The sequence below is a fragment of the Capricornis sumatraensis genome, chromosome 4, assembly GCF_032405125.1.
Source record: "Capricornis sumatraensis isolate serow.1 chromosome 4, serow.2, whole genome shotgun sequence".
Taxonomy (NCBI): Eukaryota; Metazoa; Chordata; class Mammalia; order Artiodactyla; family Bovidae; genus Capricornis; species Capricornis sumatraensis.
Genome location: NC_091072.1, coordinates 75286159 through 75308488, shown reverse-complemented (window position 1 = coordinate 75308488; position 22330 = coordinate 75286159). Strand labels below are relative to the sequence as shown.

Here is a 22330-nt window from a genome sequence, read left to right as displayed (position 1 = left end):
TCTCAGAATTTTCCACAGTTTATTGTGATCCACACAGTCAAAGGCTTTGGCATAGTCAATAAAGCAGAAAGATATGTTTTTCTGGAACTATCTTGCTTTTTCCATGATCCAGCGGATGTTGGCAAATTGATCTCTGGTTCCTCTGCCTTTTCTAAAACCAGCTTGAACATCTGGAAGTTCATCGTTCACATATTGCTGAAGCCTGGCTTGGAGAATTTTAAGCATTACTTTGCTAGCGTGTGAGATGAGTGCAATTGTGTGGTAGTTTGAGCATTCTCTGGCATTGCCTTTCTTTGGGATTGGGATTAAAACTGACCTTTTCCAGTCCTGTGGCCACTGCTGAGGTTTCCAAATTTGCTGACATATTGAGTGTAGCACTTTGACAGCATCATCTTTCAGGATTTGAAATATCTCAACCATCCCCATGGAAAAGAAATGCAAAAAAGCAAAATGGCTGTCTGAGGAGGCCTTACAAATAGCTATGAAAAGAAGAGAATTGAAAAGCAAAGGAGAAGAGGAAAGGTTTAAGCATCTGAATGCAGAGTTCCAAAGAATAGCAAGAAGAGACAAGAAAGCCTTCCTCAGCGATCAATGCAAAGAAATAGAGGCAAACAACAGAATGGGAAAGACTAGAGATCTCTTCAAGAAAATTAGAGATACCAAGGGAACATTTCATGCAAAGATGGGCTTTATAAAGGACAGAAACAGTATGGCCCTAACAGAAGCAGAAGATATTAAGAAGAGGTGGCAAGAATACACAGAAAAACTGTACAAAAAAGATCTTCATGACTAAGATAATCACGATGGTGTGATCACTCACCTAGAGCCAGACATCCTGGAATGTGATGTCAAGTGGGCCTTAGAAAGCATCACTATGAACAAAGCTAGTGGAGGTGATGGAATTCCAATTGAGCTTAGCAGAGACAACACTAAAAAACCCAAGATTTGGCTTTATCTGAATTCACTTCTCTTTACTATATGTGGATCCTATATATGGTGACATAAAGCCCAGGCTTCCCTGAGCTGGAGTAGGTATTTAGCACTTCTTTCCCTTAAGCATTGTAAGACTCAAACAAACGTCCAGTATATAAGAATGTATCTAATGTACTGGTGATTCCAAGAAGACCCTGACTGAAGCATGTTTTCAACTTTGCTCATTTTTGTACAACTCACATGTACAGCAGAAGTCTCAAGTCAGAGTATTTCAGAATATTAGGGCTGGAAGAGGCCTTAGAGATGATCCTGTCCATGGCCCTCATACTGCACACACAAAACCTGGGCTCCAAGGAGGAGGAGTCCCTGTCCAAAGTTATAGCGCCAAAAATGGCAGAGCACTGGCTCTCTGTTAATAACTCAATATGTTTGTGATCAATTCTGGAAACTGTCAGCTAGAAAGTAAGCCTTTCCTCACTCAGTAATTTCTAGACCCATAAAGGCCTGTTTACATAAAGGTTAAAATTTTAACTGTCCACTCAGGAAAAAGATTCCCCATCCCTCCAAAAATAAAATCCAGCAGGGGGCAGAAAACTTAAATGTGGATCCTAACTTAAATATGGATGCTTAAACTAATTTTCAAATGCAAGAAGATGCAGCGTCATCTCTGGATTTGTCTGCCACCACCACCACCTTAGTACCACTTGGTGCTTTACTGGGTGTATGTACTCTATTATGTATCTCAATTAGTCCCTACAACAGTGTATCGACCTATTAGTTATACATTATCCCCATTTTATAAGGGAGGTAATTGAGAGATATTAAGAAATTTGCTGAAGCAAAATTTGCTAGAAAGCAAAAAATGCCAGAATCCAAAACAAGGTAATCAGGACTATAAAGATAGTGTGATTCCTCAGGGGCAATCTGCTTGAATGTGAGGAGGTAGGGAGTTAGAGGAAGAAAAATAAAAGTAATTTGTTAATGAATCATATGAAAACAGAATCTAAAAATAGAATGCCTATTAAATTTTTTAAAAACTTTTTATTTTGTATTGGGGTATAGCCAGTTAACAGGTGAACAGGGAAGGGATTCAGCCATACATATACATGTATCCATTCTCCCCCAAACTAAATGTCTATTATTTTTCAATCACCACACTAAACTATTCCCATCCAGGTTACTAGTGACTTCTGTGTGGCTAAATCCTTGGTCATTTCTGAGTTCTCGTCTTGTTTGGCCTACTGGTAGCATATGACGCTGCTGATCATTCCTTCCTTAGTTTCCAGGACTGCACACTCCCAGGTTTCCTCCTAAGTCATTGACTGTTCCTTCTCAGTGACCTTCATGGGATCTGCCTCCCCTCCCAGAGCTCAATCCTTGGTCCTCTTCTCTCCTGTTTCTATACTCATTTCCTTAGTGATCTCGCCCCATGTCATGCCTTTAGGACGGCACTTAGATGTATATCCCTACCCAGATCTCTCTCCCCTGAGATCCAGACTCTCACATCTAGCTATGTCCTGAGCATCTCCACCTCGACATGGACATCTCAACATCTGGATTTAACATCTCCCAAGACAAACCCCTGATAACATCCCCTTCCAAGCCTGCCCCATTCCCAACATTTTTCATCTGTTGATGGCAAAATCATTTCTTACTCATTCAGGCTAAACATCCTGGAAAAATGCTTGGCTTTTTTTCCCCCTCATATGTGAGCCTTCAGGAAATCATTTTGGCCCTATCTTCAGAAGGTAACCAACTGTAACCACTTTCTGCCACTTCCTCTACTCCCAATCTGGTCTGAGTTTCCATTATCTCTCAAAGGGTACTGCAGTAAGTTACCATCCTGCTTCTCCCTGTGCCCTCCTATGATCTGTTCTCCACACACCAGAGGGATCTTGAAAAGAAGGTAGTCAAGGCCTGTCACCCCTGTTTGGGACCCTACATTGGCTCCCTGTGTCGGGGTTAAACCCACGGGACCTTTTTTTTCTCGGTTTGTTGCTTTACATACTGAATAGCAAAATCAATCAGCCATGCATATACATATATCCCTCCCTTTTGGACTTCCTTCTCATTAGGGTCACCACAGTGCATTAAATAAAGTTTCCTGTGTGTTGAGGTCCTTTAATGGACCAGAACCTGGTGGTCTGGAGTCGATGATAAGAAAGTAAAGGAGAGAAAGAGGCTGATATTCCTTGGTTTACACAGGAAGCCAATAAAGCCCCTGCATGGGGCTTGCTCTGTTTATGAAGGCCTCAGGCACCCTCTCGATGGGGTGAAGCTCTCGAGAGGATCTTAGAAGCCCAGGCAGGAAAGTGAACTCAGAGAGCCTCTTTGCTCCAGGGGATCAGCCTGAAAAAGAGAGAGAGAGAGACAGACAGACAGACAGACACGGGGACCAGAGCTCTGATGGAGCAAAGGTGTTTTATTCAACATTGTGTAGGTATTTATACTGTCTTACAAGATAGCTATTTTCAGCAGAAATAAAATCAAAACTTAAAAGTTATCAAGAAAACATGAGCTCATCCATATGAAAGAGAGAATTGTAAATAACTACTTTTACCATATGGTTCATAAAAAGGAAGAGGGTACTTATCACTGTATAGAAAAACTAACGAAGGAAATGCCTGGATTCCTCAGTCCCAGGAGAGTCTTGCCTCTCCTCTTAATTTGGGAATATTCAGGAATTAATAAGGAACAAAGAATTCCTGACGGATCCAAAACAGCACACAGGAAGCCCCCTGTTAAATGCTTCCTGACCCCTGTGCTATACAGTATGTCCTCACTGGTTCCCTGTTTTATTCATAGCATCAATAGTGTATATGCGTCAATCCCAATCTCCTAGTTCCTCTCACCTCGCCCCCTTCCCCCTTTCAGTTCAGTTCAGTCGCTCAGTCGTGTCCGACTCTTTGTGACCCCATGAATCGCAGCATGCAAACCCTCCCTGTCCATCACCAACTCCCCGAGTTCACTCAGACTCACATCCATCGAGTCAGTGATGCCATCCAGCCATCTCATCCTCGGTCATCCCCTTCTCCTCCTGCCCACAATCCCTCCCAGCATCAAAGTCTTTTCCAATGAATCAACTCTTTGCATGAGGTGGCCAAAGTACTGGAGTTTCAGCTTTAGCATCATTCCTTCCAAAGAAATCCCAGGGTTGATCTCCTTCAGAATGGACTGGTTGGATCTCCTTGCAGTCCAAGGGACTCTCAAGAGTCTTCTCCAACACCACAGTTCAAACGCATCAATTCTTCAGCCTTCAGCTTTCTTCACAGTCCAACTCTCACATCCATACATGACTACTGGAAAAACCATAGCCTTGACTAGACGGACCTTTGTTGGCAAAGTAATGTCTCTGCTTTTGAATATGCTTATCTCGGTTGATCATAGCTTTCCTTTCAAGGAGTAAGCGTCGTTTAATTTTATGGCTGCAGTCACCATCTGCAGTGATTTTGGAGCCCCAAAAAATAAAATTTGACACTGTTTCCACTGTTTCCCCATCTATTTGCCATGAAGTGATGGGACCAGATGCAATGATCTTCGTTTTCTGAATGTTGAGCCTTAAGCCAACTTTTTCACTCTCCTCTTTCACTTTCATCAAGAGGCTTTTGAGTTTCTCTTCACTTTCTGCCATAAGGGTGGTGTCATCTGCATATCTGAGGTGATTGATATTTCTCCCGGCAATCTTGATTCCAGCTTGTGTTTCTTCTAGTCCAGCGTTTCTCATGATGTACTCTGCATAGAAGTTAAATAAGCAGGGTGACAATATACAGCCTTGACGTATTCCTTTTCCTATTTGGAACCAGTCTGTTGTTCCATGTCCAGTTCTAACTGTTGCTTCCTGACCTGCATACAGATTTCTCAAGAGGCAGGTCAGGTAGTCTGGTATTCCCATCTCTTTCAGAATTTTCCACAGTTTATTGTGATCCACACAGTCATTTTGTTCTCTGTCTCTGTCTCTATTTCTGCTTTGCAAATAAGATCATCTATACCATTTTTTCTAGATTCCACATTCTCTTCTGTTCAGTCCCTCAGTTGTGTCCGACTCTTTGCAACCCCATGGACTGCAGCACACCCAAGCTTCCCTGTCCATCACCAACTCCCAGGGCTTACTCAAACTCATGTCCATTGAGTGAATGATACAATCCAACCATCTCATCCTCTGTTGCATCCTGCCTTCAATCTTTCCCAGCATCAGGGTCTTTTCCAATGAATCAGTTCTTCACATAAGGTGGCCAAAGTATCAGAACTTCAGCTTCAGCATCAGTCCTTCCAATGAATATTCAGGACTGATTTCCTTCAGGATTGACTGATTTGATCTCCTTGCAGTCCAAGAGTCTTTCAAGAGTCTTCTCCCAACACCACAATTCAGAAGCATCAATTCTTTGGTGCTCAGCTTTCTCTATGGTCCAACTCTCACATCCACACACGACTCCTAGAAAAACCATAGCTTCGGCTATATGGACCTTTGTTGGCAAAGTAATGTCTCTGCTTTTTAATATGCTATCTAGGTTGGTCATAGCTTTTCTTCCAAGGAGCAAGCATCTTTTAATTTCATCGCTGCAGTCACCATCTGCAGTGATTTTGGAGCCCAAGAAAATTAAGTCTGTCACTGTCTCCATTGTTTCCCCATCTGTTTGCCATGAAGTGGTAGGACTGGATGCCATGATCCTTGTTTTTTAAATATTGAGTTTTAAGCCAGCTTTTTCACTTTCCTCATATATGTGTTATTATACAATCCCTGGTGGCTCAGATGGCAAAGGGTCTGCCTACAATGTGGGAGACCTGAGTTCAATCCCTGGGTTGGGAAGATCCCCTGGGAAAGAAAATGGCAATCCCCTCCAGTACTCTTGCCTGGAAATCCCGTGGAGGGAGTATCCTGCCAGGCTACAGTCCAGGGGATTGCAAAGAATCAGACATGACTGAATGACTTCACTTTCACTTTCACTTTATACAATGTTTATTTCTCTTTCACTTACTTCACTCTCTATGGCACTCTCTCTAGAACCCCAGGACTTTGCTCTTATGTGAAGCCCAGGACTTTGCTCTTATATGAAGCCACAAGAGCTGGCTTCCATTGCCTCTCTAACCCTCACCTCCTACTGTTCATCTCTTCCAGTCAAGATGGCCTCCTGCTCTCCTTTCAGGAACACTGAACTCTCACCCTTGCCTGGGGGGCCTTGGCTCCAGCTTCTCAGTATTCTGGCACTGCTCTTCTCCCAGGGTCCTGACTAGCCCCTCAGGACGGTCAACTCTGTTCACATCTCACTTAACATTAAGGCTAACCTTGACCATCTTGCTTACATTCCAGCCTCCTCCCACACTCTCCCCCCCAGCACCCTCATTCCACTTTACTTTGCTCCGTTCTTCTATAGTTTACTTACGTTCACTGTTTATCTTTCTTCCCTGTCCTGCTCTAGAACATTCACTCCATGACACAGAGACCTGTTTTGTTCACATACTTATTTCCAAGCACCTAGAAACTCTGCTAAATATATATTTGTGGAATGAATTTAAAAATGGGAAACCACTACTAATTAAGGCTAAAATATCTAACAAGACTAAAGTGCTAGTTATTCCAGATTTCAGAATACCTTGCCACACAATAGGTGCTCAAGAAGCATTTGATGAATGAAGGAATTATGTACTGTAATTTGAAAAGGAATCTCTGCACACATTTCCACAGCATCCATTTTGTGTGTATGAGTTGGAGTGTATCTTGAGTTCTACCTATTCAGTATCTGAAACTCATTTTGCCGTTTTCTACTTCAGGAAAAAGTCCTTTAACATATTCTTCTATTCAGTAGAATATTTCTTTTTTCAATTGAAGTACAGTTGATTTACAATGTTGTGTTAGTTTCAGGTGTAAAGTGATTCAGTTTTATATATATATATTTCAGATTGTTTTCCCTTACAGGCTATTGCAACATATTGAGTATAATTCCCTGTACTGTACAGTAGGTCCTTGTTGATTATCCATTTTGTACATAGTTAAAGTGTTAGTCTCTCAGTCCTGTCCGACTCTTTGCCACCCCATGGACTGTAGCCCAGCAGGCTCCTCTGTCCATGGAACTCTCCAGGCAAGAATCCTAGAGTGGGTAGCCATTCCCTTTTCCAGGGGATCTTCCCAACCCAGGGATCAAATCCAGGTCTCCTGTATTGCAGGCAGATTCTTTACCGTAGTGTGTATATAATAATCCCAAACTTCTAATTTGTCCTTCCTCTCCCCTCCCCTGATGTAACCATAAGTTTGTTTTCTATGTCTGTGTCTGAGTATTTCCATAAATTCTATCACTCAGAGGTGGCTGAGGAATTTAAGAATTAGGAACATGATGAAAGCGTTGCAGGAAGGGGAACCCCTTCCAGCAGTCTAACACTGAGAAATGAATCATCCAAGGAGACACACGTACTTATTATTGAAAGGTATAGTCTGGCTGCTCACTGCCCAAAAGTCAGTAAACAGGCCTGGTCAGTGGAAAGGAAAGTTTGCTTTATTTCAGATGCCGACAACTGGGGGTTGGGGGGAGGGGGTGCGGGGCGGACATCTGTCCAAAGGCTGATTCCGCCCCCTGACAAACAGGGGGAGAAGCTTTTATACACAGAGTAGGGAGGGGGGTTGGCTACATACAGAAACAGCATAGTCAGCTCTGACAGTCATCTTCAGATTGGTCGTTGGTAGTCTGACTAGCATCATCTTGATTGTTTTAGGTACAGTTAATCTTCAGTTCCAGAGTCTGTTTGTTCCCATTTGTTTGAGAACAGTTCTTGGCATTGTGGCAGCTCATGTCCTGGTACAGTCCGGTCATCATGCAGTTAACTTTTCCACCTGGGGTTTCAGTATCTGTAAGACAGCTCACAGAATATGGCTCAGAATATTACCTGTAATCCTTGAGAAGGAACTAAAGGTCCTTGACTATGCTTAGTGACTACATTATTATTCTTTGATCTCCTTTGACTGTTTTCCTATGTTTCTGCATTTCTCACTTCTCTGATGAAACGTATCCTTTGCTAAAGTTTTCCACAGACAACAGGCAGGCAGAGTACATGGCTGGGGGGAAGGACCATAGGGTCATGCTGTTTCATGCTGATAGAGCAAGAGATTTTACTGAGAAGGGGTGCCTGGGCAGAGAGCAGGAGGGTAAGGGAGCCCAGGTCTGCTCTGACACATGGCTCACAGCCCGGATTTTATAGTAATGGGATTAGTTTTTGACTCAGGGTCCTTCCTGGTGGTGGGTGCGCATTTCACACAGTCAGGATGGATTCCAGCAAGGAGGAGCTTGGGAGGTTGGTAGGACAGGAGGCATCTCCTTTTGAACTTTCCTGAATTCCCCCGGTTGCTGGTGGCTCCTTAGTTTCCTGTTCCTTACCAGGACCTCCTGTGGTAAAGTAATTCACATGAGTGGTTACTATGGTTTCTGGGCAGGATGGGTGGTTCCCTTAATACCTCCCCACTCAGACAGTGCATACTCAAGATGCTTCTTGGTAATCAGGGCAGAGGTCTCTTTTCTTCTGTAATTACTCCCTGCTGAGATTCTTTGCCAACTGACCTGGGGGTTTCCAGGTGACTCGGTAAAGAATCAGCCTGCAACGTGGGAGACCCAGGTTCTATCTCTGGGTGGGAAAAATCCCCTGGAGAAGTAAATGGCAACCCACTCCAGTATTTTGCCTGGAAAATCCCATGGATGAAGGAGCCTAGGGGCTACAGTCCATTGGGTCGCAAATGGACTTTATTTCTACTTTATTTGTAGAAAACAGAAAAAAGCCTCCCAGGCCTTTCTTGAGTGACAAAGAGCAAGCCCAAGCAGTTACTGATTAGGACACAGGACTCCTGGTTCTTCCTGAAGCCATAAAGATAACAACCTGATGCATTATCTTTGAGTGGTTCTACAAAAACTAAGACCCCACCACCCAGGAGGATGTAACTACAAGTCCACCACAAGCATACAGACTCCAGACCAGTTGGAACCAAAAGGCTGAGATTCTGGAAACACCACCCTGTTACCTCACCACCAAACAATGAGAAGGTCCAGGAGCTGGTCAAGCAATCTATGACCCATTTGTAAAACAGTCTTAGCTGAAAGTGCTTGGAGGGTTCAGGTCTTTTGTACACCCAACATCTATTCTTGCTTTTAGCCTTTGCAATAAATCTTTCTCTGCTGCACACTCCCAAGTCCTGGATTGTTTGCTTCAGTGTGCCAGGGACACAGGAACTTGGGTTCCATAACAAAGAGTGGTATACTTAGGGTGAGGCAGTGCAAGGCAGTGAGGGCCTAACTCTCTCCAGCTGTGTGACGTGCAACTAGCTGAATTACTCTCTGTGTGGCTCAGAGGGTAAAGCGTCTGCCTACAGTGCAGGAGACCCGAGTATGATCCCTGGGTCAGGAAGATCCCATGGAGAAGGAAATGGCAACCCACTCCAGTACTCTTGCCTGGAGAATCCCATGGACAGAGGAGCGTAGTAGGCTACAGTCCATGGGGTCGCAAAGAGTTGGACACGACTGAGCGACTTCACTTCTTCTTCACTTCTTCTAGTTTCTTTATCTGTAAAAACGGGGGTAAGGCACAGCATTTGTCTAATGGATGACATGTGATTAACATTGTCTGAAAAACAAACAACTCTGCATAGTAAGCAACTGAAAAGTGAAAGCTATTATATGCACGTGTGCTCAGTCATGTCAGACTCTTTGAGACCCCAAGGACTGAAGCCCACCAGGCTCCTCTGTCCGTAGGATTCTCCAGGCAAGAGTGGGTTGCCATTTCTACTCCAGCGGATCATCCCCACCCAGGGATCAAACCTGCTTATCTTGGCTCTCCTGCATTGGCAGGCAGATTCTTTACCACTAGCGCCACCTGGGAACCTGGGGTTAGTATAGTTAATTCCAGGCAGGGGGAGAAACGGCATTTGCACGGGATGGAAGGAGTTTGCTGTTAGAAACCAAAAGGTTCATTTAAAAGGAGGCAGGAAAACAAGGAAAGAAAAGCAACAAAAAAGGTGAGATTCAAGATTTCAACTTGGTTTGTGGTGACTAGGACCTGGAATGGGGAACCTTAGGGCTTTCCTCTTGGAAGTCGCTCAACTGCGAGAGCTGCGGGCGCTGGGGTTACCCGCGGTGGAAGCAGCCGGATCGTGTGGAAGGTCCTGATTGGGGGCTGTGCGGCTGGAACTTGCTGAAGGCCACCTAGGCCGCCCTCCAGTCCAGGGTCGGGGGTCTGGAGCCCGGCGACCGGGCGGGCAGCGAGAGGAGCCGCGCCCCCAGGGCTCCGCCGCGGCGCCTCCCTTTACCTGGCGCCCCTCCTCGCTTACGCGTCGCCCACTGCCGTCCCCACCCTTCGCCTCGCTTCTCTTTCCCGTCGCCGAGTGCATCCTCTCCCTCACCCCACCGGCCCATTCTTCGGCCCCTGGATGCCTCCTCCCTTTTCTGGTTCTTCTGGCTGGTTCCGTAGAGTTTGGTTTGAACTTTTGAACCCACCAATGAGCGCCGCGCGCCCCTCCTCTCTCGGCCGGGAGGGTAAAACCCGGTGTAGGGCTGGGAGGCGGGGCCGCGGAGGCCGGGGCGGGGTCGGGTCCCGCCCTCCTGACACGTGGCCCGGGTAGGGGTTTATAGGAGCCCTCCCGGCCCCGGGCCTCTCCCTACTTCTCCCCCGGACTCCTTAGTAGTCTGTCAGTGGGAGATCTTCGCGGCCGGCCTCTCCCCTGTTCCAGCCCCGCAGAGCCGTCCAAGTCTCCGTCATGGTGAGTGGGGGTCCCGGGGCGGTGGTGTGCGGGCAGAGTGCGGAGTCCGAAGGGGCGTTGGGACCCCAGTGCGAGTGCAGCCACGTCCACGCCTCCGGGCAAACTGGTTTCAGGTGGCCAGGTTGGGAGAGTCGAGTTCACCTGGCTGGCTCTTCGTCGGGCTCGAAGACGCGACCTGGGTACTGCCTTGAGTGGAAGTGGAAAAGCCACTTGATCCTAGAGCGGGGCCAGTCATTGAGTCCTTCGGGGCCGCTACTGCCCCAGGAAGGTGGGAGAACCTTCGCACTGGCTCCCAAGGACTTGTGAAAGCTACAGATCGCTCCCATTTCCTGAAGTGATCTCACCCTCCCACAGCCTTCCGCAAAGGACCCCTGGAGCATCTCGTGTGCTCCAGCATAGTAGGTGCAGACGTTTCCTGGCGACCCCTCTCCTGTGCCCTGTGATTTGGTGCTGAGTCCACCTGTGGCCAGACTCTGGGAAGAGTTTCCAATTGCACCATCGTCCCCTGTGGCCGGGATGGGGGAGGGTGGGCGGGGGCAGCTCTTGCATTTGCGCCAGTCCACCTGAAGGATGAAGGCAGGCTCCTCCTTTGAAGGAAATGACTGTCCCGTGTTTATCCCTGCATTTCTAGGGTTTCTAGTGTTAATTTAGTGGGGTGTTTAGTAGCTGAAACTTTCTTCTTACAGGTTTTAAAAAGTCGACAAAAGAAATATTTACTTATAAAGTCACAGAGTAATCTAGTAATGACATAGTAGTCTTGCTTTTAAAGATACATGAAATTACGCACAACTTGAGTATTTTCTATTTAGTAGCCACAGGTTTTGGAAACAAGTATCTTAGGAAACATCCGTTGGAGGTCTACCTAAAGCAGGCCATGAGTATCAAATGTATCAAAATATCTTTTTTTAAAAAGGAATATAGTGAATAAATAGTCCCTTTTTAGGGACTACCAGAGTTATCAAAGGATGTCTGACTGTAACACTTGCTTGAGTGCTTTTTACTAAGCCAGACCAAAGGACACTGGTAAATGTGTTATTGAGAAAATGGTGGGAGTGTTTAAAGGGCAGGAAATCAGAAGTAGCAGCAAACCTATTAAGACATACACTGGTTAGACTCGTATTTCACAAAGGACAGGTGCTGATTATCCCATTAAGGCTAGACTAAGTGAAGTGACACCATCACCGGTATCTCACTTCATCTCCCAAGTGGCCAGGGGAGAGTGGAGGACAAGCAGTGGCCACAGTGTAAGCCATACTGTTGCACAATATGAAAAGGTTTTAATTCAAAAACTATATTAGAAATGCTTCATTAGGATGGCAGGGTCTTCTCAGATACTTTTATCTCTTTGGACCTGGGACTGTCATGGGCAAATATCTGGTTCTTTCCTGGTTTCTACGACTGTGAAATGTCCAGAGTCCAGTTAAAGGTAAACACGATGCAGTGGTTAAAAGTCATGGGTTCATTAGAACAAACTCCCCTTTCTCCCACAGCCTTAGAGCTGGGCAAGTAGATGCAGGTAATAGTGAGCTTGCTGATGAGGTCACCAGAGCATAATTGCTTTATGGGGAGTATGGTGAGAAAGAGGGAACCATAAGTCAAAGGTTATGAGTAACTGGAGGTTTTATCTTGTGGTTATGAGACTAGGCCCTTTGACATCATAGGTGATGTTGAATTTTCTTTAGATTCCTATTGTTCAGTTGCTAAGTCATGTCCGACTCTTTGCGACCCTACAGACTGCAGAATGCCAGGCTTTCTGGTCCTTCACTGTCTCCTGGAGTTTGTTCAAACTCATGTCCATTGAGTTGGTGATGTTATCTGAACATCTCACCCTCTGCCACCCCCTTCTTTTGCCTTCAATCCTTCCCAGCATCAGGGTCTTTTCAACTGAGTCAGCTCTTTGTTGCAAGTGGCCTAAGTATTGGAGCTTCACCATCAGTCCTTCCAATGAATTACTACTACTAAGTCGCTTCAGTCGTGTCCCACTCTGTGAGACCCCAGAGATGGCAGCTCACCAACCTCACTCTGCTGTCCCTGGGATTCTCCAGGCAAGAACACTGGAGTGGGGTGCCATTTCCTTCTCCAATGCAGGAAAGTGAAAAGTTAAAGTGAAGTCGCTTAGTCGTCTCGAATCTTAGCAACCCCATGGACTGTAGCCCACCAGGCTCCTCCGTCCATGGGATTTTCCAGGCAAAAGTACTGGAGTGAGGTGCCATTGCCTTCTTCCAAAGAATAGTCAGGGTTAATTTCCTTTAGGATTGACTGGTTGGATCTCCTTGCAGTCCAAGGGACTCTCAAGAGTCTTCTCCAGCACCACAGTTCAGAAGCATCGATTGTTCCATGCTCAGCCTTCTTTACACTCCAACTCTCACATCCATACATGACTATTGGAAAAATACAGCTTTGACTATGTGGACCTTTGTTGGGAAAATGATGTCTGCTTTTTAATATGCTGTCTAGGTTTGTCATAGCTTTCCTTCTAAGAAGCAAGCGTCTTTTATTTCATCTCAGTCACTGTCTGAGGTGATTTTGGAACCCAAGAAAATAAAAGCAGTCACTGTTTCTGCATTTTCCCATCTATTTGCCATGAACTGATGGGACCGGATGCCAGCTTTTTCACTCCTCTTTACCCTCATCCAGAGGTTCTTTTCTTTCGTTCCCATTCACTTTCTGCCTTTAGAGTGGTGTCATCTGAGGTTACTGATAGTTCTCCTGGGAGGCTTGATTCCAGCTTGTGATTCATCCAGCCTAACATTTTACATGATGTACTCTGCTTAGAAGTTAAATAAGCAGGGAGATAATATACAGCCTTGACATACTCCTGTCCCAGTTTTGAACCAGTCCATTGTTTCATGTCTGTTTCTAACTGTTGCTTCTTGACCTGCATACAGGTTTCTCAAGAGACAGGTAAGGTGGTCTGGTATTCCAATCTCCTTAAGAATTTCCCATAGTTTGTTGTGATCCACACAGTCAAAGGCTTTAAATTCCTATTAGCAGCTTTCAGAACCCTGAAACTCTTATTTGGAGAACATGTAATAGGAGATATTTGATGTGGATACTTGAAAGACTCTGTCTCAAGCAGCTAATTTGATTTATGATGGAAATACAATAGAAATCCTCTTTGTTTTCCTCTTAAGTCTGTGGGTTTAGATTCTGTGTTCACTGTCTTATTTTACCAAGCAGGAATGAGTTTGGTAACTTATAAATTACCTTGTTCAGCAAGTAAAGGAAAACAAATGCTTGCCTAAATCATTAAATTTATGAAATTATAGACTCTTCTTCCACAATGCCAGAGCGAGATGTACATTTTGCTAGAAAAGAGCTGATTTCTTAAACTATTAGTGAAGTCTTGGTGACACTTCTCGCCTTTGTTACCCTGTCTCCGTCTGCCCACCCTCCCCCACTCTCCCCTCAAGGTGTGTGGACAGTGAAGGAAAATGTTTTTCCCTAAGATTAAATACTTCCACAAGGATGAAAGGATGCCTGTGACCAGTTTTTAAAGTCCAGGTGACTGCTACTTATCTGCTGTTTTCTCCATGAGTCATACAGCTGTAGTTTGCTGGTTTAAGCTGGTTTGAAAGGGAGAGGCAGAAGCTGTTTAAAGAATAGAATTAAAGAGGGATGGGAATGAGCTGTAGTTACAGTCACACAGGGAATGAGTCAGAGCTGGAAGGAGGAATTTTGCATGCCTCTAAGGAGTCAGCAGGCATATTTCCCAGGAGTTGGGGAAAATCTATTGCTAGAGTAGCTTGTGTCATTCTGAAGGTAGAAACCTGACCATGAATATCTAATGTGGCTGTAAAGCCAAAGTCTGGTCTCTGGCCTTGTCTAGTAGTTCATTAGCGTATCTGTGGTTTTCCAAAGCCTGTCCTCTGAATTGGCCTGTTTGTGAAATAGTGCCTGGGCAGGCATGGCCTCCAGAAAGGTGCTGATTTGTCTTGAAGGTTAATAGTCATTTCCGTGTGAATCATTCCTGAATGTCCCATCCGCCGTGTCACATTCTGACACTTCCTTTCTTCCTTCCCACAGCGTGAGTGCATCTCCATCCACGTTGGCCAGGCTGGTGTCCAGATCGGCAATGCCTGCTGGGAGCTCTACTGCCTGGAACATGGCATTCAGCCCGATGGCCAGATGCCGAGTGATAAGACGATTGGGGGAGGAGATGACTCCTTCAACACCTTCTTCAGTGAGACAGGTGCTGGCAAGCATGTGCCCAGGGCAGTGTTTGTAGACCTGGAACCCACAGTCATTGGTGAGTTGACCTCAGTAACCCCAGTGAGATCCCAGGGATCTGGGACAGGAGGTGTGTCCTGGGAATTCCACTGATGCCCTGGGATGGAGCACACTTGTGTGGGTTGTTAATGATAGGTGGCTGCTTCATTTTCTTTTTCCAGATGAGGTTCGCACCGGCACCTACCGCCAGCTCTTCCACCCTGAGCAACTCATCTCAGGCAAAGAAGATGCCGCCAATAACTATGCCCGAGGTCACTACACCATTGGCAAGGAGATCATTGACCTCGTCTTGGACCGAGTTCGGAAACTGGTAAACAAAGAACTTTTTTTAAACTAGGATGAGCGTTTTCTCTTAGAGTTTTGAGAGACCAGACTATGGGGATCATTCTTTGTGCACTAGAATGAGCTTTACTCTGCCCACTATAACTGGACTTCTAAACCAAACGGTCCTGTGCTATGGGACAACTTTTTGAGGCTGAAGTAGGTGCTGCTTGGCCTCCTCCTATGTCTTCTAAGGCAGATTTGGGCAATTGCTCACTCAGGGAGGGCAGTTTACCTGAAGTCAAGTGAGTACCAGGAAGCCTTAACAGTTTTACTGACACTTAAGCCCATTAAACATCCTTGTTCATCTTAATCAGGCAGCTTCCTGCCTCCAAGCTGAGGCATCCCTTTTTAGGTCATCTTAGTCACAGTGGTAGGTGGCTGGCTCTGGATGTAACTAATTGATCAAACTCATAAAAACTGGACAGCTGCCCTATGTTGCTCCAGAAAGTTACAGCAAAAGAAGCCAATGGAATACCGACTAGAACCAGCTGCCATTGGGAACTTCAGCAACACTGAACGTGGAGTCCAGGGAGCTCCCTCGTCACAGAAGCAAGTATAAGTCACTGGAACTTTGAAAGGGTTAAGACAGAACCCCAAAAAGCGGTACTCTTGCTTTTCTACTAGAGCTCAGGGCAGTGTAGACTAGCCTTGAGGCCGATAAGTCTAAGGTAACTGTATTCACATCGGTAAGGTTGATAAGGGTTCTGTTCAGATCATTTTAATTAAGAGTCTGGCAATCAGATGAGTCTGTTCCTTAGGCATCCGGGCAACTTGTAAGTAATTGACTAAAATCAAGAATGAAGGCCTGGGCGCATAGCGTGTCAGGAAAATCATATAACGCTAAGCCCAGCAACAACAGGTCTATTTTCGAAAGAATGGCCTTACATCGTTCTTGATGTCATACTTTTTCAGATGTTTATCATAGTCTTCACACCAAAATTGGGCTAATGGTTCCTCTATTTGCAAGTGAAGCTTCAGCTACAGGCACTGACTTGGAAATTGGCTCCTGCCTTAGGGACAAATGAACTAGTGAAAGTCACTGAGGGTTCTGGAGTGAAGTTCTTTAACCACCAGAACAATTGCACTTGTCCCTGGTGTTTATTACTGTGTCCACAAGAGCCTTAATGGATGGAAACTGGTAAAGGAGTCTGCCCCTTGCTTTGATCTCATTCAGAGGGTGGACCCATAGAAGTGACTAAGGGCTCAGTAGAGGATGTCCACAATCTTGGAGCACCTTAAAGTGAAGACTGTCCATAGAATACTCTGTCGGGTTAAGATCACCCTTTCACAGAGTAGCAGTTTGTTAGGCAGGAGAGCTCAGTTAAGTGGTGGAAAGCCCCCGTGACACAAGGACATGGATTGCTGACAGCAAATCACCTTTCCCGGAATGAACAGACTTGCTGCTAACCTGTGCTGACGGTGCCAGGCACTGTTCCAGTACTCATTTAATTCCTAGCAACCTCAAGCAGATTACTGTTCTCCTCATTTAATAAATGAGAACACTGAGACTGAGACAGGAATTTGGTCACAGGCACATGGCAAGGAACTGGCAGAGCCAGAGCCAGCCTTATTCTAGCACCAGGGCACTAGCTCTTCACTCTGATGCTGCATTCCGGCTCAGAAGGCAGCTGCCACAATTTCTGTAGACATCCATTGTATGGGGCCGGTGTGGTCTCAGGCCTGCTGGTGGTAGCTCTCCAACTGATAAGAGGTTGCCTTTGCTCTGTGGTCATGGCACGGGCAGCAGAGGTGAGCCTCCCGGTCCCCAAAACTTGGGCCCTGCATCCATTCCAGACTTGGTGATTCCTCTGCCTGCAGAAATGAAAATAATTCATTTTAAATAGCCTTTTCACAGATCCCCTCCCTCCAGGCCCCAAGAGATGACGGTGAAAAGTTTCTCTGAATCACGTAGCACTTAAAAGCTCTTCAAGTGTCTGCTTTCTTAGCAAGTATTGTTCAGAAGTTTTCTGTTTTTTTTTTAAGATCTTGATCAGTGTGATTATGGATTATGGATTCAAAGACATCACTGCAGCTGTCACCAAAGCTAAAATTAAACTTTTTTCTTTTTTCAGGCTGACCAGTGCACGGGTCTTCAGGGCTTCTTGGTTTTCCACAGCTTTGGTGGGGGAACTGGTTCTGGGTTCACCTCCCTGCTGATGGAACGCCTCTCTGTTGACTATGGCAAGAAGTCCAAGCTGGAGTTCTCCATTTACCCAGCCCCCCAGGTTTCCACAGCTGTCGTTGAGCCCTACAACTCCATCCTCACCACCCACACCACCCTGGAGCACTCTGATTGTGCCTTCATGGTAGATAATGAGGCCATCTATGACATCTGCCGTAGAAACCTCGACATTGAGCGCCCGACCTACACGAATCTTAACCGCCTCATGAGCCAGATAGTGTCCTCCATCACGGCTTCCCTGAGGTTTGATGGCGCCCTGAATGTGGATCTGACAGAGTTCCAGACCAACCTGGTGCCCTATCCCCGCATCCACTTCCCTCTGGCCACATACGCCCCTGTCATCTCTGCTGAGAAAGCCTACCATGAACAGCTTTCTGTAGCAGAGATCACCAATGCTTGCTTTGAGCCAGCCAACCAGATGGTGAAATGTGACCCTCGCCATGGTAAATACATGGCCTGCTGCCTGTTGTACCGTGGCGACGTGGTTCCCAAAGATGTCAATGCTGCCATTGCCACCATCAAGACCAAGCGCAGCATCCAATTTGTGGACTGGTGCCCCACTGGCTTCAAGGTTGGCATTAATTACCAGCCTCCCACTGTGGTACCTGGTGGAGACCTGGCCAAAGTACAGCGAGCTGTGTGCATGCTGAGCAACACCACAGCCGTTGCTGAAGCCTGGGCTCGCCTGGACCACAAGTTTGACCTGATGTATGCCAAGCGTGCCTTTGTTCACTGGTACGTGGGTGAGGGCATGGAGGAAGGCGAGTTTTCTGAGGCCCGTGAGGACATGGCTGCCCTTGAGAAGGATTATGAGGAGGTTGGAGCCGACAGTGCAGAGGGAGATGATGAGGGTGATGAGTATTAGCATGTCTGCTGCAGTTTCATCTTGGGACTGTATTACTTGTGTTCAGTGGAGCTGCCCACTGTCGCCCTATCTTGACAATAAAGGTGATATTTCCACTTCCAAGGTCACGCTGTATCATAGTAAATGTTTACTTATTGAAAACCAGTTTGTGATGGAGGAGGCTGGCAATTCCATCTGATCATTTGCTCAACATTTCAAGTGGTTTCTGTGTACTGCGCTAAGAGGTTTGTCTATTTCACTAAGACCTGCAACGATGACTGGTGATAAAATCATAAGTGAGGCAACAGGCTCATTGGGCCAGTGCTTTTCAATCTTTAATATGGATGTGTATCTCCTGTAGATTTTAAAAAGGAGACCTGAATCTGTAGGTCTGAAGTGGAGTTTTAACAAACATACTGCATTTTTTTTCTTTTTTTTTTTGCCTTTGTTTTTTAAAGCTCTCAGGTTTTCTTTGTTTTTCTTTTTAATTGCAGGATAATTGCTTCACAGTATTGTGTTGTTTCTGCCATACATCACCATGAGTCAGCCATAGGTGCACATGTCCCCTCCCTCTTGAACCTCCCTCCCCCGCCACCCCGTGCTACCCCTCTAGGTAGTCACAGAGCACTGGGTTTGAGCTGTCTGCATCAGACAGCAAATTCCCATGGCTGTTTTACATGTGGTAATGCATGTTTCACTGCTCCTGTCAACTCATCGCTCCCAGGTATTCTTGGTCTGCTGTGACCACATGTGGAGTACCAAGGGGTTAGGTAACACAGCTAATAAATGGTGGAGCCATAACTCAAGTCACCAGGCTGACTGCCAGAACTCCTGCAGTCTTTATTTCATAAAGTGTTGGAATCACATGGGAAGGGCTTGGAATTGGACTGATTCTTTGTCCTTGGCCAAAATCTACAATGGCAAACTAGGACTGTGCTTTAAGAAGTCACTGCTTGGAGAAAGGAGAGCAGGCTGAGACACAAAGTACGGTAGTCTCAGGTTGTTATGGTATTGGTCCTTGACCCAGTGTATGTCGCGGGGAATATTTGAAGTAGGGGAATAATAAGGAAAATTGTAGGAGTATGTATGTAAAAAAGGTTGAAGATCAGAGCTCCCTAACTTGGACGCTTTTCTGAGCACCTGCTGGAAGCTGTGTGGTTCTTGAGCGGGGCAGGAGGCAACTGTGAGAAGCTGAGGGTGGGGGAAGAATGTGCGGGTGGCTGGAGAGCTCGGTGCTCAGGGACCAGTGGTGTGGCCTCTGAGGATGAACTGAGCAATGAAAGGACAGCGATCATCAGAGGGCCAGGGCATGTGGAAGGGAGGAGCCAGTTTTGATGCTTAGGTCCTGGCCTGAGTGGGGAGGCCAAGCAAGTGGCAGGAGGGTGGGTGCAGGTCTTCTCACCTTTGCTCCAGGACTGAGCTTGCTCAATGGCGCTCAGCTACCATCTTTCTTTTCCCACTGGTGTTTTCACCTCTTACTTGTTGCTAACCTCTGCCCCCTTGCTTTAAGGAGAGCATTTTAAACATGCACATCCTGGGAATTCCCTGGTGGCCCAGTGGAATTGGTGCTTTCAATGCTGAGGGCCCGGGTCCAATCCCTGATTGAGGAACTAAGATTCCACAAAGCACATGGCACAGCAACCCCCTCCCTCAAATGCACATTCTGTCTTGGGGCACAGCTTCCAGCCTGAGCCCTCTCAGCTTTGTGCTTGGAAGAGTTGTCATGAGAGCAGCCGTTGTCTCATGCTTTAAGGGCTATGCCCAACCCACCCCATCCTTGAGTACAGCCAGCCACTACTATTCAAAGTGACGGGCTAGATCCCTTCTGCAGCCTGAGCATGGGCGTCCTGGGCTGAAACAGTGAACCTCGGAGAGGCTGGCCACTCCAGCTGCACTCAGACCTTCCCAACCTGGGTTTTCTGCCAATTGCTACAGTGGGAGCTCTCGAGGGAACAGGACATCCAGGTGAGAGAAGGAAGAGACAGATCATCAGCTTCAGCTGAGCACAGCACCCCACGACACCCGAAAGAAAGGTCCATTCTCGTAGCCTGCATGTCCCAAGCTGGAGACCCTGAGAATGGGGTTCAGGGCTTGTCTATTATCCTCCTCCTCCCTCAGCCTTCAGGAGAGCCTGGCAGCACCTGCAGAGCCTGAAGCCCCGGGGCCAGTGCACACCCCCACCCCCTGCAGCCCCCTGGCCAGGAGCAAGCCCCTCCAGTTACCTCCATAAGTCTTACAGTAGAATAATCTGCCAAGATGTAGAAGGGGCTGGAAACCTTTAAGCAGCTGCAATGGTGTGGGGGTGAAAGAAGAGTTTAGCTGAGAAAAACGGTTCCAGTAGAACAGAGCCTGGGGAATTGGAAAGGGCAAAATGCGAGAGCTTGGAGAGGGATCTGTCCTTGCAGTGATGATCTCCCCCACCCCTGTGCTGGCGAGAGAGTGAACAGAAGTTAGCCTGCAGCAAGAACAAATATACCCCAAGGTCTGTCACTGCTTTGTGGCTAACAATCATCCCATCTGCCCTTGAGCACAAATGGAATGTCTGCACTCAGAACTGCCACCAGGGCTGAGGCCACGGGGCTTGATGGGGATAGATGGAAAAAGCCTAAGAGGGTGCAGCCCCAAAACTGGCTGGCACCCCAGACTCTGGGCATCCCTGATAGCTCAGTCGGTGTAGAATCTGCCTGCAATCCAGAGACGAGTTTATCCCTGGGTCGGGAAGATCCCCTGGAGAAGGAAATGGCAACCTACTCCAGTATTTTTGCCTGGAAAATCCCATGGACGAAGGAGCTTATCGGGCTACAGTCCATTGGGTCGCAAACAGTTGGACACAATGGAAGCAAGTTAGCACAAGTGGGCGTAGGCATGTGCCTGAGGCCTAACAAGGCCCAAAAAAGGCAGGCAAAATTTGGGGTGAATTTTGAATGTGGTGGATGCAGAATGTGTCGCTTTCTTCTGATTGGTTGGTGGTGAGGTAATAGGGCAGTGCTGCAGGAATCTTGTGCTCGACCTGAAGTTATCATCCTCCACCTGGGTAGGGGCCCTGGTACTACAGAACTTAGAGAGACTGTTACACATATTCCTTGAGTAGGAACCAGGCTCCAAGGCTGTACAACCACTTGACTTCTCCTCCTATTTCTGCATCCCCTCCCTTCCCTGATAAGCAACTGTTTGAATCCGCCCTTTGGATTTCAGGGAAGGTCAAGGAGGCTGAATGAAGCCTATATCCTCTGAACAAGAAAAGCAAATGAAATAAAGGATGCTTCTGAGGAATAAATCCTTGCATGGAAGTCAGAGTGAAACTAAGCCAGGCCTTGCAGGTCCTGCCCAATTTCAAAAGGCCCTCCATGTCCCCTGTATCTTATTTGTAGAAAACCGGAAAAAAAAAGTCTCCCAGGCCTTCCTTGAGTGCCAAAGAGCAAGCTCAAGCAGTTACTGATTAGGACAATAGAGTCACAGGACACCTAATTCTTCCGAAGCCATAAGATAACAACTTGATGTATTATATTTGAGTGGTTCTACAAAAACTAAGACCCCACCACCCAGGAAGATGTAACTACAAGTCCACCACAAGCATACAGACTCCAGACTGGTTGGAACCAGAAAGTTGAGATTCTGGAAACACCACTCTGTTACCTCACCACCAAACAATGAGAAGGTCCAGGAGCTGGTCAAGCAATTTATGACCCTTTTCCATAACAGTCTTGCCTGAAAGTGATTGGAGGGTTAAGTCTTTTGGGCACCGGACATCTATTCTTGCTTTAGCCTTATGCAATAAATCTTTCTCTGCTCCAAACTCCCAGGTTCTGGACTGTTCGGCTTCAGTGTGCCAGGGACACAGGAACTTGGGTTCCATAACAAAGAGTGGTATACTTAGGGTGAGGCAGTGCAAGGCAGTGAGGGCCTAACTCTCTCCAGCTGTGTGATGTGCAACTAGTTGAATTACTCGAAATTCTAGTTTCTTTATCTCTAAAAACGGGGGTAAGGCACAGCATTTGTTTAACGGATGACATGTGATTAACACTGTCTGAAAAACAAAAAACTCTGCATAGTAAGCAACTGAAAAGTGAAAGCTATTATATGCACG

The 22330-nt window shown here is 46.4% G+C and overlaps 1 protein-coding gene across 2 annotated transcripts in view; it reads left to right on the top strand.

Moving 5' to 3' along the window:
* LOC138079169 (tubulin alpha-1C chain) overlaps positions 1-18399 on the top strand; it is a 53233-nt gene extending 34834 nt beyond the window's left edge. Inside the window, exons 1-4 of one of the 2 annotated variants that reach the window (XM_068972030.1) lie at positions 10580-10663; positions 14690-14912; positions 15055-15203; positions 17290-18398. In XM_068972030.1, the coding sequence (XP_068828131.1) occupies positions 10661-10663; positions 14690-14912; positions 15055-15203; positions 17290-18264 (1350 nt within the window). In that variant the 5' untranslated portion in view covers positions 10580-10660 and the 3' untranslated portion in view covers positions 18265-18398. Of the gene's footprint in view, positions 1-10579; positions 10664-14689; positions 14913-15054; positions 15204-17289 lie in introns of those variants that run through there. The other variant, XM_068972031.1, reaches the window with a different exon arrangement.
* Positions 18400-22330: the final 3931 nt, after the last annotated feature.